The sequence below is a fragment of the Bos taurus genome, chromosome 24, assembly GCF_002263795.3.
Source record: "Bos taurus isolate L1 Dominette 01449 registration number 42190680 breed Hereford chromosome 24, ARS-UCD2.0, whole genome shotgun sequence".
NCBI classification, from domain to species: Eukaryota; Metazoa; Chordata; class Mammalia; order Artiodactyla; family Bovidae; genus Bos; species Bos taurus.
In genome coordinates, this window is record NC_037351.1 from 22845383 (window position 1) to 22862874 (window position 17492).

The following is a 17492-nucleotide window of genomic DNA, read 5'->3' on the forward strand; positions in this document are numbered from 1 at the left end:
GCATGGCTATTTGTGATGGATAATACGCAAGATTTTCCAGAAATTTTTAAACATCATACACAGTCTGACCCTGATGTTGAAAGAAATTTTACTGTCATTATGTTGATTTATGTTTCAAAATTTGCATTATGTTTCATTACAATATAATTTTCTGATATAACATTTTGACTTCCTCTCCCTATAAATAGCATGGAAAACCCTAGGTCAAAGGCTGAGGGATTGGTGTTCAGATATGGGGGTGAAGAGTCACTTTTTGGACAGAGATGTTCTGCACAGAAGCAATTCTGAAGAAAGTGTCTTGGGGGGAATGCCAATTAAACTCCAACAGCCTGTTCAATGAATAATTTAGCTGAAGGAACTGGAAAGAACTTCTGGAGACGTTAAAAGTAGAGGAGAGAAATGTATCCAGAGTGAGTTACTGAAGCAGATTTTAGATTTTTCAAGTGTTTATGCTCTTGGGTAGAAAAGATATGGTAAAAGATGTTGACTGAGCCTGCCAGTTAATAATGAGTACAGACACAGAACAGAGCACACTGGAGACCAGAGAATCCACAGAGTTTGGAGAAGGGTGGCCCTTGAAGTCCTAGGACTCTCAATTCCTTTAGTCTAATGTGAATACTCTCTTGTTTACCTCTTCCTTCTAAAAAGAATGTCTTATATGATATCTTTCAATTTTGTAAGTCTTTTTTCTTTTTGCTTATATACTAAATCTAGTTAATGTAACTAGGGGTTATACATATTTGTTTATATTCTATGAATATGTCTCAAATTTGTAATTTCCATCCATTGGAGTGTCAAGTATAATGATAAATAGAATGAACATGTGTATGTGGTCAGGCCCTGTGATTTCCTTAACTGGGGCCCAACTTTATCCAAACAACCTCCAGCAAAAGGTAACGGGAATGGCCAAGGATTATGCCTCCTTCTCTTCCTCTCATTTTCCTTACTTTATTAACTAGCTTGGCATATATTTATTAAGCACTTACTGTGTGCTCTGGGGCTTCTCAGGTGACTGAAGCTAAGTCGCTTCAGTCCTGTTTTACTCTTTGCAACCCTATGGACTGTTACCTCCAGGCTCCTCTGTCCATGATATTCTCCCGGCAAGAATACTGGAGTGGGTTGCCATGCCCTCCTCCAGGGGATCTTCCCAACCCAGGGATCTAACTCATATCTCTTATGTCTTCTGCTTTGGAGTTTTTACCAGTAGTGCCACCAATTCAGTAGTTAAGAATCTGCCTGCCAATGCAGGAGACGCAGGAGACACAGATTCGATCCCTGGATTAGGAAGATCTCCTGGAGGAGGAAATGGCAACCCACTCCAACATTCTTGCCTGGGATATCCCATGGACAGAGGAGCCTGGACAGCTACAGTCCATGTGGTCACAAAGAGTCAGACACAACTGAGCAACTGAGCACACACATAATTCATTGTTCTGGAGTTACTTGGAAAACAAGAACATCTGAACTCTCCAGAGTCTTCAATCAAGATTCAATTTGTACAGTGGGATATTTGTTGTTATTTGCTAAGCTGCATCCCACTCTTGCAATCCCAGGGACTGTAGCCCACCAAACTCCTCTATTCATATAGTACAAGAGCAGTGCAAGTTCTTATGATCTAAAACACTTCCAAACTATAGGTGCCAGTCATCCTTTGCTGGATCATAAAATAAATTTATTGAGTTAGGAATTTTTTTAAATTGAGTTTAAATTTTTTACCAAATTTAAAAATAGGAGAAAAATGGCAAATAGTGTGTCTTACATGTAATAAAAAATACTTCCTAAAATTTTTGGAGGAGAGATGTATACATGCACTTTATGCCAAAGTAAAATGTATGTCTTACTATGAGACAAGGTTTAAAAAAAAAAATTGAAAGACACTATCCAGAGGAGTTTCGAGGCAGATGACTTGAGCAAGTCAAAGAAGGAAGTCTTTCTGATTCTGAAAGTACTTGAATGAGGCTTAGAGGAGTTGGGATGTCTTTTCAAATGAAAGAGCTACCAAAAAGAATTATGAAATTGTGAATTAAGCTATATCCATAAGTGAAAGTAAACTCTATAGAACCAGCTTAATCTTGAATGAATGACCACTCTGTGACCAACTATACTTCCAGAATCTCCTAGGAAAGCTATGACCAATATACCAGAAAACCTACATCTCTCCACTTGGAATCAATTTCTTGTCTCTGATCTCACCAGGGAAACTTTGAAGAGAATTGTTTTTGTGAGTTATACCCCATTTAGATGGGTGACTGAAAATATTCTCTGTCCAATTGTTCATCCCAAATTATTACATACTTCAGATATTGGAAATATTTTTTTAAATATGAAAAGCCTAAAGATAAGTTCCCAATTCAGTAAACTGAAAGTGATCCTCTCCTGATATTAAATCTACGTGTGACTTCTACTGGCCTGTGGCTCCCCTGAGCTCTACTGGGCTAATATTTATTGGGCAAACAAATTCAAGGACTCAGGACCACTGATATATGTTAGCATTATTTTTCGATTCAAAAGAAGGGAATAAAAGGAATAAAAGCAGTCAGGGTAGCCTCTAGAGAAGGGGAGCTGTTGTTGCAGGCATCTTGCAAGTTAATGGGAATTCACCCGGGACTCTAGAGCCACCCAGAGAGGGGAGAGAGGAGGAGACAGGGAGGGGTGGTGGTGGATGAAAAGTCTTCCTTTGCAGCTGGCCCTCTCCCTCATTTGTTGCTCCAATAAGCAGTAATTAGGTCCTGAGCTAATGGTGTCAGCTGATTTGCTGTTTTTAGGCTAGACCCAGAGGAATCTCCATGGAAACCCTGCTGGAGTCGTCCCCCCACCTGGATGCTGAGTGCTCCTTTCCGCCACCTGGCTGCCGCCTGGCCCGCTGCTACCTCCTCCCGCCTCTAACCTGCAGCCTGCAACATGCGCACTGCCCCCGGGATCCCTAAATGGGACAATTCTGCCCGTGACGTCAGCGCCCAGCCGTCTCCACAGAAACTTTTGTCCCACTGGCCAATCAGAGAGCTTGGAAGGGGCCGGGGAAGAGGGGGGGCGGGAGGAGAGAGGAGTGGGAGGGGTGGGGGGTGAGGGGAGAGGCGAGAGGTTTAGTGTGTGGAGCTGCTCGCGCTCCGCCCGGGCTGTCAGTCCCGGCTCCAGCCGCCGCCGCGAGACCTTCCCGGAGACGCGCGCACACACAGCGCACCCCCTGCACACCCTCGCTCCCCGGCTCACACACACGCGCACACTCAGCCTGGTGGAGCAGGAGCCACTGACCGTTCTGCAAGTGCCGGGACCAGCCGCGGCGCAGTGGGGACAAACACCCCGCGTTCCTCCCAGTCGGGGCTTTCGTCTTGGAGACGGCGACGAGGGGGCGAAGGTGGGCTAGGACACGGACTCGGCGCCGGGCACTGATCGGGCCGCCTTGCTGGCAGAGCCGCCTCCTGGGACGGGCGCGGGCCTCCGCAGAGAGTAGAATAAAGAGGAGCGGCCGCGATCGCAGCGCGAGGAGGATGGGAACTCCCCTATTTCCAGCTCTGTAACAAACGGATGGAAATCCTGAATGGAGGAACCACTGATCTCATTTGCTTGAGAAATCGTCCGGAGGAACTCATATTTGGCTACTCTGAGCAGAGGAGGGGGTGTCCATGACGTGGCAGGGGGAAAATAGACATCCGAAACCTCCCGTGTGAACTGCAAACTGTAACCAAGCAAGGGGAAAATGACAGCTCGCTATATTCTAATTTCATGCAGAGGGTTTGAAGCATCTGTATCATAAACTTACTTCTATGCCTTGTACCCAGTTCATTAGAGACCAGAGGAGTCCTATCTGGGGGCCCCAACGTTATCTGGGAGACCCGCCGCCAGCGGCCTGCCTTCGTTTACCCACTTCCCCCTGGAGCGGATATCTGTTCAGGGTACCACGGGCTATCCTAGAGAACTCCGGCCAAATCTCCGTGGATGCTTTGCTAATTCTGGGACTTAACTCCCGGAACCTACCTACGGGACTGGAATTCAGCCTAAATGCATCTGAAGAAATGACATTTTAAGCCGCTTTAAAAATACCTTAAGAAATTTCCTGTGTAGCAGGATTTGATGGGCTTAACAACATGACAGGTAAGAACTTTCTCTCTTTCTAGTCCCTGAACGCCCCACACAGGGAAGGCCGAAGCGGAACGGGACCCTGGAGGAAGGAGAGCCCGGGGACCCGGGTGCCCTTCGAGCTCTCAGGCGCCAGGCCGGGCAGCTGCTTTCGAGAGAGGCGCAGCTCTCGCTCCTGGACGGTGGTGGGGCCGGAGGCCGGGAAGCTTCGGGGGCGCGCGCGCGCGGGGAGGCGGCGCTGCGCTCCACCTGCCTGCCCCGGACGCAGCCCCGGGCGAGGCGTCGAGGGACCACCCCAAGTCAATATTGGGATTTTTAATAAACCAAGGAATGGGATTTTAATTATTCAAAACCCAGCTCCTCCGGGCCAGAGGATGGTCCTACTCCCACAATATTAGAGACCCATCACTAAGAGGAAGAGAACAGCGTCCGGAGACATCCGTCGCAATTACGAATGAAACCAGAGACTTGGTAGCACAGGGCATTGATCGCTGGTGCCCAGCCGGACCCTCCTCCCCCTCGCCCCTTCCCTCCCCCCTTTCCCCCGACCCGAGGCAGGCTCTGGCGGCGCCCGGGACCTCGCGTCCCCTACAGCGTGGCGGGGGGCTGCATTTTTCATGAGCCCGGGGTGAACAGGTGCGAAGTGCGCTGGGAGCCTCCGGCCGGCGGCCGGGCGCGCGGAACATGGAGAGCGAGCGCGATGTGTACCGCCAGTTCCAGGACTGGTGTCTCAGGACTTACGGGGACTCAGGCAAGACCAAGACGGTGACCCGTAAAAAATACGAGCGGATCGTCCAGCTCCTCAACGGCTGCGAGTCGAGCTCCACGGACAACGCCAAATTTAAATTCTGGGTCAAATCGAAGGGTTTCCAGCTGGGCCAGCCGGACGAGGTCCGCGGGGGCGGCGGCGGCGCCAAGCAAGTGCTCTACGTGCCGGTCAAGACCACGGTGAGTGACTCGCCTTCTTCTGTTATTTGTCTGCCGGAGCAGCCTGGGGGGGAGATGGAGGTGGGGGGAGAAAGGGGGAGCCGTGAGCCACCGTTGGCTCGTTTGCCCCCACCCTTCTCAACCCCCTTCCCCAAGTCGTCCCCACTCGCGTGAGCCAGGCGCGTTTCCCCCAGCGTGGAGTCTTTGTGGTCCTGTATTTTAAAGCAGCAGCGCATCTCTGGAGCGCGCAGCCCTCCTCGTCTCTGGAGCTTCTATCCCCGGGTCGGGCGGCATCTCGCGTCCTCGGACTGGGCCATTGTCCCACGTCCTTCGCTGGGCGCCCGGCGCGTGTCCCGCCTTCCCCACCGCGCATAAAGGCCACGCTGAAACCCCAGCCACACTCTCTGATAATAGATGATTCTGATCGATAGTCTACGGAGTCTTTTTATTGGCACAAAGCCCGAACGTGGCGCTGGTCGTGGATGTGGGGTTCCCCCGACCCCCACCCCCCCCCGCCCCGGACACTATCGGGTTTTATTGTTAGTTAGACCGCCGCCTGGGAGACACCTGGCTGTCCGATCGCCTTAATCTCCCTGAGATCTTGCCCTGAAGATTTAGATGGTATATAGGGTCCTGGAGATGCCTCCTCCTGCCCACCCCCCCACCCCTTCCTTCCTCACTTGCAGCTTTCACAAATAAAGCCGCAGCTACATGATGAACAACAAAGAGTGATGGGTTTGGGCGCAATCAAGTGGTGTACGTTATTTGTTCCTTATTCTGGGATGGCTCTAGTCTCACGGCCGCAAAGCTTTAAGCCCAGGCGCTGGCGCTGAGAGCTCAGTGTATCTCAGCCTCCCCAGGCAGAAGCCTGTGAGGTTGGGGAGCGGCGGCAGCGTCAATTTCCGTTTTCAGGAGATGGGAACTGTGGGCTACAAGTAGGATCGCAGATCAGATCCATAAGACCTCTTTCTTCATCATGCTAGGTGGGTAGTCGTCCGGAGTAGGGGTGGGGGAGGGTTATCTGGCATTCGGTACATTTTTGCCTCGCTTTGGGGTTTCTTGAGCATTTGCTCCTTTTCTTCCATCTCTCACTGGCAACTGTTTCCCGTGCAGTATTCCTGGAGGATGCTAGAAAGGAGATGCCTTGAAAGCTACTCTTCTATCTCAAACGGAGGTATATTAAATTGGAAATACGTGCATGAAAGGTTTTTCAAAGGCTTATATGGAAGACTCTTTTTGGAAAGCAGTTTATGGTTTCTTGAGATTAATTAGGGGTAGTTGTTTGAAGGAAGTATATTTCTTTTGAAATTTATATGGAAAAATGACATGGGAATAAAGGTGAAACGGAAACACACATAAAAGTTCTGCTTTTTTAAAAAATATGCATCATTGTTGAAAGGTTTCTAGGAGGGCGATCTATAAACACAGCCTTCGCCTTTCACATCTGGCATTGCTAAAGACAATGGTGAGATTGCTTTATTAATAATGAGCACTAGATGGGCATGGATGAACTTAGGTTTATCTACATTTGGATGAGCCAGAAGTCTGTCATAGAGAATGAGGGGCTTTGATTCATTTATATTGGGAGTAACATTAAGAACCTGATTTTTAAAAATAATTTAGGTAGACAAAGTAAATTAGAATTCAAAACATATGAATGTATTTTTCTTTGGGTGGTACTGAACTAATTGATGAATAAAATAATGATTTAAGATATATTTATCTGAATATTTCTTAATAAGATTGTGTGTGTTTTGTTTTGTAAATTGCTAGCTGGGAGTTTGTTTTTCATTTCTTAAAATGTTTTACTTAGGCACCTCTGTTAATGTGTCAGATTGCTTCACTTGTGTATTTCTCCAATGAGTTTATACCTGCATGGATTTGGTTACATCTACTGTATGTATATACAGGTGTTCTTTTTTAAAACGTTACATAAAAATTCTAACATAAATTGTGTAGTGGTCATAGAGGCAGTAAGATAAACATGGATGCCAGTCATTCAAACCAGCATTCACATTCTTGGGTACCACATTTTCATTGAAAAATTAATGCAGAGTTGTTAAGAAATTGCTGCTAAGATATCTAATATAGATTAATAACTCCAGGATTAATAATAAAGTAACATGTGTTTCTCTTTTCAGTAAAGATTCCATATAGTTAAGGGAGAAAATGTAATCCTTCAGGTGATGTTCTTGCATAATGGTTTCCTGTGTAGTATTTAAGAGCGCTGATTTTCATTCACATCTGTTTTGAAATTTTGAAGAGGTTTTTAATTCATGAACTTTCCTATTGCTCTTTATGAAATTTTTATGCTGCTCCTGACATAGAATTATAGGCTCCTCCTTCTCTGAGAGACAGCCAATCATCATTTCATTGACTTAAAATATAAATAAAAGATCCCTTTTATCATGTGTTTCCCCACATCTCAGAGTATTTCTTCCTTAAACCTGTGATGGTTTTTCTTTATGATAGCAGGGGTGCAGTCATCAGAAAGACCAAAAAAAAAAAATTTTTTTTTTTTTGCATCCAAAAGCATTTATTGGTTGAAAAAGAGTACTGTATTTGAATAGTATTTTCAAGTAGACTGAGAATCATTCCAGGATTCTGAGGTTTGAAGGTTCATGGCTGACTTTGCTTCACTGAGAGCGATTCATTCCTGGTGTTGCAGTTACCCATTGCTGCAGGTAATTAGGCATCATTACTACTGTGAAAAGGGAAAAAGAGAAGGGGAGAGGACAGGCTGGGGCTAATTAACTCCTTGTGTTTAATGAGAGAAAGGGAGACTGATAGCAACTGGGAGGTCGGACTAGAACAGAGCAGACACATCATGCAGGCTTAATTGAAACAGGACTATCTTTCATTCTAAAAGAAGCTTGGTCCTACCTCTTGTTTTTCCAAAAGAGCAGATGTATTTATAGCTTCACAAATACTTTCCCCGTGAAGCCTCAAGGTAACTGATGATAAAATCAAGCAACTGACAACTGACTTAAAAATGTAGAATATTGGAGAAGATAAACATGCCCTTTACTGTTTGTACTGGCCATGCCTAAAACTGAGGGGACATATCTGTCACTGTTTAGATTACTGTGTGGCTGAGCAGATACTGTTTGGTCACCAAGCAACAACATCCTGCGACTCAGCCATTTTAGATCTGGAGTGAGACGGTTGTGTGCGCACATGTGCACGTATACACACACACATGTGCTTTGCTGAGCATGGGATCTCAGTTCTTTTCCATACTACCACTGTTACTTTTCTATGTTCTTTCCTTAAAGGTGTCAGAAATTTAGAAGTATGAAATTATGGTAACTTCAAACAGTTCTAAAAAAGATACAGGAAATGCTTGACATTGATTCAGAAACAATGTTTAATCAGTGACAGTTGAAAATTATCCTCAGTATGGTTACTCTGTTTTACATCTCTGATAGTTCTAGCTTAGTTTGTTTTCAGAAGCTTTACATTCTGATTGACACTTTGTTTTCTGGCAACAATTAGTTAAAACATCACACTTTAAAGTGTAACCACATTTTACTGCTTCATATTAGGAAAGGTAAACTTAGAAAAGAATCAGAAATTTCATTACATTTCATTAGTAATATTATTCATGCATTATTGTTTATTTTATAAAAGTCCACTGCATTCTATAAGTCATTAGGAAATTCCATAAACTCACATTTCTATTTGTCTTTCAGTCTTAACCAAACAAAGTAATGAATATCCAAACTATAAAATCAAATAATATGAACAATGCTTTTCTTTCCCTGTATTTGTAGGAACAGACATTTCAGCCTTTTTTTTAAAAGCATTTACATGTATTTTTTCCCTTTAGTATTTTGCCCTTTATTTATTCCACGAGGAAACATAAAATGAATTTTTTATCCAGAAAAGAAAATATATTATCTCTAGTTATGTGATTTAAAAATGATAATTTATTCAGTTATCAATCGGTAGCCTCAGATTTCATATTTTCTCACTGTGTATACTACTAATTGATTATTGTACAGTGATTAGAATGAGTATTCATGGACTGGTTCATAAGCAGTTACTGTTTTTTAGTTCTCTGATTGTAGTTTTGGTTATTTTTTAAATACTACATCAGAGTGAATAAAATAATACATAAGGAGTCTGTGTACATTTCCACTTGGTCTAAGACCGTGACTAAGGCTCACATCATATATGTTGGGCCTTGATCTGTAATTTGCTATAGAAATTCTAGAAAACAAAGCTGAGGGATATGCCAGCTATGCGTAATGATACTTTGTATCTCTTACAGAGACAAGTCAAAACAGTAGTCACCAAGACAACCGAATTTTGCTTATGTCTTAATACTTCCACAGTGGGAATTGCTATTGATTACTGATGCATTTTTTTCCCCTTCATTTAAGTATTTTGGGACACACTATACCATATATCTTTGTGGGGTTAAAGAGATCCCAAGTATGAGTCTCAGCATTGTGGTTTATAAGCTGACTTCAGTGGCATTTAGAGCTGTTGGGAGGAATCAGTCATCCATGGCAAGTCCAAGTCCCTAGCACAGCACCTCCTTTGGGTTCTCAGGGAATAGTGGGTGCCTTTACTAGAGGCCAGGCTTCCCTGGTGACTCAGACGGTAAAGCGTCTGCCTGCAATGCGGGAGACCTGGGTTTGATCCCTGGGTTGGGAAGATCCTCTGGAGAAGGAAATGGCAACCTACTCCAGTACTCTTGCTTGGAAAATTCTCTGGATGGAGGAGCCTAGTAGGTATAGTCCAGGGTTCGCAAAGAGTCAGACACAACTGAGTGACTTCACTTTCCTTTCCTTTTACTAGAGGCCAGTTGGCCATGAGGATTAAGAGACAAAGGGCTTGTCGAGTTAACACCCCTGAATTTTAGAAGGCAATCAGACCCTCTTAGTACAAGAGGACTAGTTGTTCAGTCACAAATTTGTGTCTGACTCTTTGTGACCCCATGGACTGTAGCCTGCCAGGCTCCTCTGTCCATGGGATTTTCCATGCAAGAGTGCTGGAGTGGGTTGTCATTTCCTTCTCCAGGGAATCTTCCTGACCCAGGAATCAAATCCACATCCCCTATATTACAGGCAGATTCTTTACCACTGAGTAACCTGGGGAGCCCATATGAGGACTATCCCACGTTTATTTCCGAAGATACCAGTCCTTAACTTTTCTGTTATCTCTTCTTAGTTGTATTACTAGTGACTATGGTGAAGGTGAGGGATAAGACCCAACACATATGTATTCCCTCTAGAGACCTTCTGAACAATGATTCTGAGATTCTACTTGTCAAGATTTTAACTCTGGACTTTCTGTATAGGATAGAGGAAAGATGAGGGAGGAAATTCAGGGATGTGGCAGCAGAATTTCCAAAAGTTTCCATTTCCACGTCAAGATCATAAAGACCTCTCACTAATAGCTGTTGTATTTGCCAAGATTTTTTATATCTCACTAGGAAAGAGTAAAGTGAATCCAGTGTGTTTTAGCTTGTGTTCCTTTTCATAGTCCTAGGATGGCAATGTAAACTTCCTGGACAGCATGGATGGCATGAAACGTGGTATAGTGGGCAGGGTAAGGATTTTAGAGCAAGATTTAAATCCTGGATTTGACATTTACTGGAGTTGCGAGTTCAGTTCAGTCGCTCAGTCATGTCCAGCTCTTTGCGACCCCATGAACCTCAGCACGCCAGGCCTCCCTGTCCATCACCAACTCCCAGAGTTTACCCAAATCCATGTCCATCGAGTCAGTGATGCCATCCACCATCTCATCCTCTGTCGTCCCCTTCTCCTCCTGCCCCCAATCCCTCCCGGCATCAGAGTCTTTTCCAATGAGTCAACTCTTCACATGAGGTGGCCAAAGTACTGGAGTTTCAGCTTTAGCATCATTCCTTCCAAAGAAATCCCAGGGCTGATCTCCTTCAGAATGGACTGGCTGGATCTCCTTGCAGTCCAAGGGACTCTCAAGAGTCTTCTCCAACACCACAGTTCAAAAGCATCAATTCTTCTGTGCTCAGCTTTCTTTATAGTCCAACTCTCACATCCATACATGACCACAGTAAAAACCATAGCCTTGACTAGACGGACCTTTGTTGACAAAGCAGTGTCTCTGCTTTTTAATAGAAAGTTTCTTATTTAAAGACACAGTTTCCTCTTTGCTTCTCTTTGAGAATTTCTCTTTTAGGATTTCCTAATTTGCATCCAAAACTTTGCCTAGTTTTAGTTTTGGATGAGAATTAATAATCATACTTCATAAGCATATAGTATGTAAGGCATATGCTTGACACATAATAGATGCTACAAAAATAGAAGCTAATCTAAGTATTAACAACTCAAGAACACCATGATATAATTTTAATTATGTGTTATGAACTCAATCACAGTGTAATGAGTTAAATATAAGATACATATATACATTAATGATTATACATTATAATGTAATATATAAATTATATATTTATGTTAACATTATAACATTATATAATATTATATAATATAACATTAATGTAGTATATTGTATCTTTTTTCTTACTTCACTTTTAGAAAATAAAAATGACTTTGTTTTCTTAAAAGTGATACATTCTCATTACTCAAAAGTCTAAATGAAAAGGAAAAAATTGCCAAAAATTCATTCTAGGTCTCTTGCCTAGATATAACCATTAACTAATTATGAGTATCATTACAGACATCCATCTAAACAAGTATCCCAAAAGAAGATTAGAGATAATGGTTGATAGTCATACTGTATATGGAGAAGCAGAAGTGATTTTCTAAAACTGGGATGACAATTATATGCTAATTTAAGAAGAATAAAATATATTACCAAAATGTCACAAAAATACACAAAATTCAAAAATTTTCTAATAGGTTAAGGCTTATTCATAGAAGTGTTTATTCCTAAAATTGACAGAAAATATTAAGAAAAATATCAATGGTGAATTATATTTTTTCAACTACAATTTCAGTTTTATACCATATTATTGACTTTCTCTAGTGGTAGATAAAGAACAAATCTTTTTTCATTTCTCACCTTCTTGTTACTGATATCCCTGTTTATAATACATTACATTTATTCTAATTGTTATATATTTTGTTGTATTATCTAAATTATTGCTTTTATTGTCAAGGTTCTTTATGTTATAGTATGGAATTTGCTTCTTACAATTATTATCCCTTTATTATGTTTAAATGTATATCATCCATTCTTTTACCTGGTTTTGTTTACGTCTAAATTATCTGACTTGATCTATCAGTTGATTGGTGGTAATTCCTGATCATCATTTTTCCCCTAAAGAAGGGCTCCTATTTTCTATTCTTTGGGGTTTATATGCAATTGAAAAATATTTGTCCTTTTCCTTTGCGCCCTAAAGGGCAACTTAGCTAGGTATAGTTTCTTTGTTTTCACTCTTTCCACTAGAACATTGTAGATAACTGTATTAGTGCTATTAAAATTCAATGGCAAACTTGTTTTTTTCCAAATTTCATGGATTTATTTACTTAGGTATCCTTACAATTAAATAATTTGACTAAGATACATTTTGAATTCCTTTTATTACTCTCTCTTTCTCTTGAGTAGTGGTACCCCCGTCCATAGCTTCAGTTGTGTGTCTGTTTTGAGGACTTAATATGCTTCTGCTGGAGTTCAGATCTTTGCTTTGGGTTTTCCACTAGTTGTTTTCCATCAAGATATTCCAAAGCACTTAAAATTAAACAAATTAAAATTTTTTTCTTTTCTCCATTCCCCATACTAGGTCCTCCAAGCTGACCTCTTCAAAAAAAAATTTTTTTTTTCTTTAAAATTTTTCCTTCTCCATAAGTGGCAATACAATTTGCTCACCTTTCCAAGCCAAAAGTCTGTGTGATATGAGTGTTTCTTTCCCTCTTTCTTCTCTCTTTATGGTCAGTACTTCATAGAATACTGTTGATTCTATCAACTTAATATTTCTTGAACCAACTGACCATATTCTTATTACATCATACCATGAGGTATATCTATTGCTTGATAATTTGTTTTTGTTTTGGTTTTTTTTGGAAAATTTGTTTTGACAGAAGGGAGGGCATCATGTGTAATACATCTTTGGCAGTAATTAATGGGATAAATGAAAATCACTTCCCAACCCCATAACACAATGGAATCTTCTTATTTAAACACCACACACCAACTAGTTCTAACCAGATTTGGGGACTGTTTTTTAAATTTTATTTATTTAAATTACGGTTAAAAAAACATAACATATACTTTTCCATCTTAAACATATGTAAGTATGTAGTACGATAGTATTAAGCATATATACTTTGCTGTACAAGATATCTCTAGAATGTTTTCATCTTGCAAAACTGAAACTCTGTAACTAATAAAGAACTCCCTCTTTACCCTTCCCTCCAGCCCCTGGAAACCACCATTCTACTTTCTGATTCTGTAAATATGACTACATTTGATACCTCATATAATTGCATGCATGCTTGCCCTGTCATGTCTGACTCTTTGCTACGCCATGGACTGTAGCCTGCCAGACTCCTGTCCATGGGTTCTCCCAGGAGTGAGTTGCCATTTCCTTCTCCAGGGGATCTTCCCAACCTAGGGATTAAACTGGAACCTTCTGCATTACTGACTCAATGGGCACAAGGTTGAGTAAACTCCAGGAGTTGGTGATGGATAGGGAGGCCTGGCGTGCTACAGTCCATGGGGTCACAAAGAGTCGGACATGACTGAGCAACTGAACTGAACTTCTGCATTGCAGGCAGAGTCTTGACCTTTTGAGCCACTGGGGAAGCCCCTCTCCCCCCACAGTATAAGTGGAATTACACAGTGTTTGTCTTTTGTGATTGATTATCTCACTTAGCATAATACCCTTAAAATTCACTCATGTTAAATTGTGTCACAGAATTTCCTGACTTTTAATGGCTGAATAATATGCTATTTTATGTATTTACCATATTTTGTTTATTCATTTGTCAATGAGCATTTGAATTGCTTCCACCTTTGGGCTTCCCTGATATCTCAGTTGGTAAAGAATCCACCGGAGAAGGCAATGGCACCCCACTCCAGTACTCTTGCCTGGAAAATCCCATGGACGGAGGAGCCTGGTAGGCTGCAGTCCATGAGGTCGCTAAGAGTTGGACACGACTAAACGACTTCCCTTTCACTTTTCACTTTCATGCATTGGAGAAGGAAATGGCAACCCACTCCATATTCTTGCCTGGAGAATCCCAGGGACGGGAGAGCCTGGTGGGCTGCTGTCTGTGGGGTCGCACAGAGTCGGACACGACTGAAGTGACTTAGCAGCAAATTCCTGGGTCAGGAAGATCCACTGGAAAAGGGATAATCTGCCCACTCCAGTATTCTTGGGCTTCCCTTGTGGCTCAGCTGGGAAAGAATCTGTCTGCAATGCGGGAGACCTGGGTTCAATCACTGGGTTGGGGTGATCCCCTGGAAAAGGGAAAGGCTACCCAGTCTAGTATTTTGGCCTGGAGAATTTCATGGACTGTATAGTCCACGGGGTGGCAAAGAGTCAACATGACTGAGCGACTTTCACTTTCACTTTTGGCTGTTAGAAATAATGCTGCTGTGAAGGGTGTCCCTTCAAAACTCTGTTTCGATTCTTTTGGATGTATACCCACTAGTGGGATTGCTGGATCACATGGCAGTTCTATTTTTCATTTTTTGAGGAACTTCCATACTGTTTTCCTTACCATTTGTAGTCCCATCAGAAGCAGGAAAAGATGGGCTTTTTTCCTTAAGGCTGTGAAACTGGTGACTTTGCTTGTCATTTAGAGTTCTTTCATGAGTACATTGCTTCTTTAGGCAATAGAAAGTTTTGAATGTAACACAATCAATAAAAATGCCTTGCATTTATCAACTTATTAATATATATTGGTTAAAGATTGAGATAATATCTTTAAACAAAATGTCCCCTTTAACAGTCACAATAATCCTATCGGGTGAACATTTTTCATTACATACTTGATAAAATTGTGGTTTAAATTAAGATAACTTTCTAAAGTCACACAGCTTCTAAGTGTTAGAGTTGGGACAAGAAACTGTTTCGGTTGGATTCCAAAGTCCTTGCTTTGGTTTCCAAACTCTTAAAATAATGCACTCTAGTGATTAAAACAAATTGAATATTCCCCCAACATGTGTGTTTTTATAAATTACATATGTTCTGTATCAATACTTAATACATAGCACATATTCAAAAATGTAAATATATAGGACTGTTAGTTCAGTTTAACTGCTCACTTGTGTCCGACTCTTTGCGACCCCATGGACTGCAGCACGCCAGGCTTCCCTGTCCATGACCAACTATTATTAAATGTATACAAACATAAATTTTAATGTTTTTATTCATCTCAGTAGGTCATCTCATGCGTTTTCTGGGGTGGGCACATACCAATTTGGAGACAGTTACTTTAATCCATAGGATAATATTGTGTGTGTGTGTTTGGTCGTTTAGTTGTGTCCGACTCTTTGTGACCCCCGGGACCGCAGCCTGCCAGGCCTCTTTGCCCATGGGATTCTCCGGCAAAAATACTGGAGTGGGTTGCCATTTCCTTCTCCAGGGGATCTTCCCGACCCAGGAATCGAAGCCGGGTCTCCTGCATTGCAGGCAGATGATTTACTGACTGAGCTATTGTTGAAGGCAGAAACTATTGTTGAAGCCTAATATTATCTCACAGTAAATCATTTTAGTTAAGACCTTACACTTCAGCTAAAATATCGCCTTCTCTCTTACAGGGGAGTGCCTCTGTACTTAACACAATATTAAAAATAATTTCTTAGCCATAAAAATCCATGACATCCATAAAACCATTGTTCTCTTTTGGTATTATTTTGGTGGAGGTGAGATTTTATTTTATCAAAGGCAAGTTGAGATGGTACACAGTCAAGAATAGCTGAAGTGCAGGGTACAGGGGAAGATGAAGTTGGAAAAGTGGGTGGGGGCAAAATTATGGGAAACCTCTACTGCCATGTTGCAAAATTTGACCTTCCTTCTATAGGGAATGCCAGCTACCAGAAGTGTTTGAGCAAAGATGTTATGATTTAGGTCTTATGGGTAGGGACTTGAGATCTCTCCTTGGTTTATGCTGGTTATAAATCAAATGAATAAAGAATAAAAGTTGAATAGTTCCTTTTGCCTCAATATTTGTTTGAAATATTATAGTTATAAATATTACACAGATACGAAATCAAATTGTTAAGCAGTAAATCAATATAATTCAATAGCTTGATATTGTGTAATTGAATCATGCTGTACAAACGTCAGACTTTATTAATTCCAATACAGTGTTAAAAATAGGATTGTTTGAAATGTAAGAAAATGAATTTAAAGACACTTTAAAGGACACGACTTAATGACCCAACAACAAGGCATCCCTAAACAACGCAGTTTAGTTGTTCCTGGTTTTAAAATTTCTACAAAAGAATGATACTCTAAATACTCTTGTGTGTCTTGTACTTTTATTGGATATTGTTGTGAGATTCACCCATGTTGTTGTATGTAGTATGTAGCATTCTTTAGAATGAATGTATCAAATTTTCATTCATCCTCCTGATGATACATTTGACTGTTTGACTTCTAACTTGTTTGATGTATTATGAACATTTGACAAAATGTGGCAAGAATTTAAATCTATAAAAATTAAAACAAAAATTTTGGAAAGAAAAAGGAGTATGGATGAAATCATCTTGTAATAAAATGTTTTTTTTTTCCTTCTGTTTTTAGAGTTGAGAAATAATTTTTGACCTATTGTTGCTACATCCACAGCTACAAAGATTTACCAGAGAAATTGTTCTAAAATCCATGGGAAATTTCTATATATTAATAGAATACTTATTCAAGCCACAAACCTTTTCAAAGTAATGTTTCAAATATTGCTTAGAACATGGAGTTTATACTTTAAAGCAGTATTCTAAATCTTATTCCAAGTTGTTTATTCCTCAAACTTGTTTGATTTTAAATCCACGTGCCTGTCTCTGTCACTATGATTCTTCAATCTTTGTGTACTGTGATAGGCAGGATTCTAAGATGACTCTGAAACGACCCTCACATGTGTTTAATTCCCTTACCTTTGAGTGTGAGTGGAAAGTGTGCATATGATCTCTGATTCCTATGGTTATATTGTATGGAACAGGAAAGGGGGCTCTTTTAGGTGGGTCTGACTTAATCACATTAACCTTTTAAAAGCAGAGGGTTTTTATAGCGGAAATAGCAGGCAGAGAAATTCAAAACCTGAGTTGGATTCATTGTAAGGGAGATTCTCTGTTGCTGAGATGGAGGGGGCCATGTGGTTAGGAGCTGAGAGCATGCTTTGCCAACAGCTAGCAAAACAATGGGGACCTAAGTCCTACAACCACAAGGAATAAATTCTGACCAAAGGAAGCTTTTCTCAGTTGGGCTTCCAACAAAGAATGTAGCTGTCTTCCACCTTGATTTCAGCTTTATAAGAACCTGAGCAGAAGACCCATTAAAATATGCTGGACTTTGGAACCATAGAAACTGTGAG

General features: G+C 41.3%; 1 protein-coding gene across 6 annotated transcripts in view; it reads left to right on the plus strand.

Moving 5' to 3' along the window:
* The first annotated feature begins 3455 nt into the window (after positions 1 to 3455).
* The window catches only part of NOL4 (nucleolar protein 4), a 488956-nt gene continuing 474919 nt past the window's right edge, over positions 3456 to 17492 (plus strand). For 3 of the 6 annotated variants that reach the window (XM_059880931.1, XM_059880932.1, XM_059880938.1), the window contains exon 1: positions 3456 to 5025. In XM_059880931.1, the coding sequence (XP_059736914.1) occupies positions 4762 to 5025 (264 nt within the window). In that variant the 5' untranslated portion in view covers positions 3456 to 4761. Of the gene's footprint in view, positions 5026 to 5856; positions 5988 to 17492 lie in introns of those variants that run through there. The other 3 variants (NM_001170532.1, NM_001076082.2, XM_059880934.1) reach the window with 2 other exon arrangements.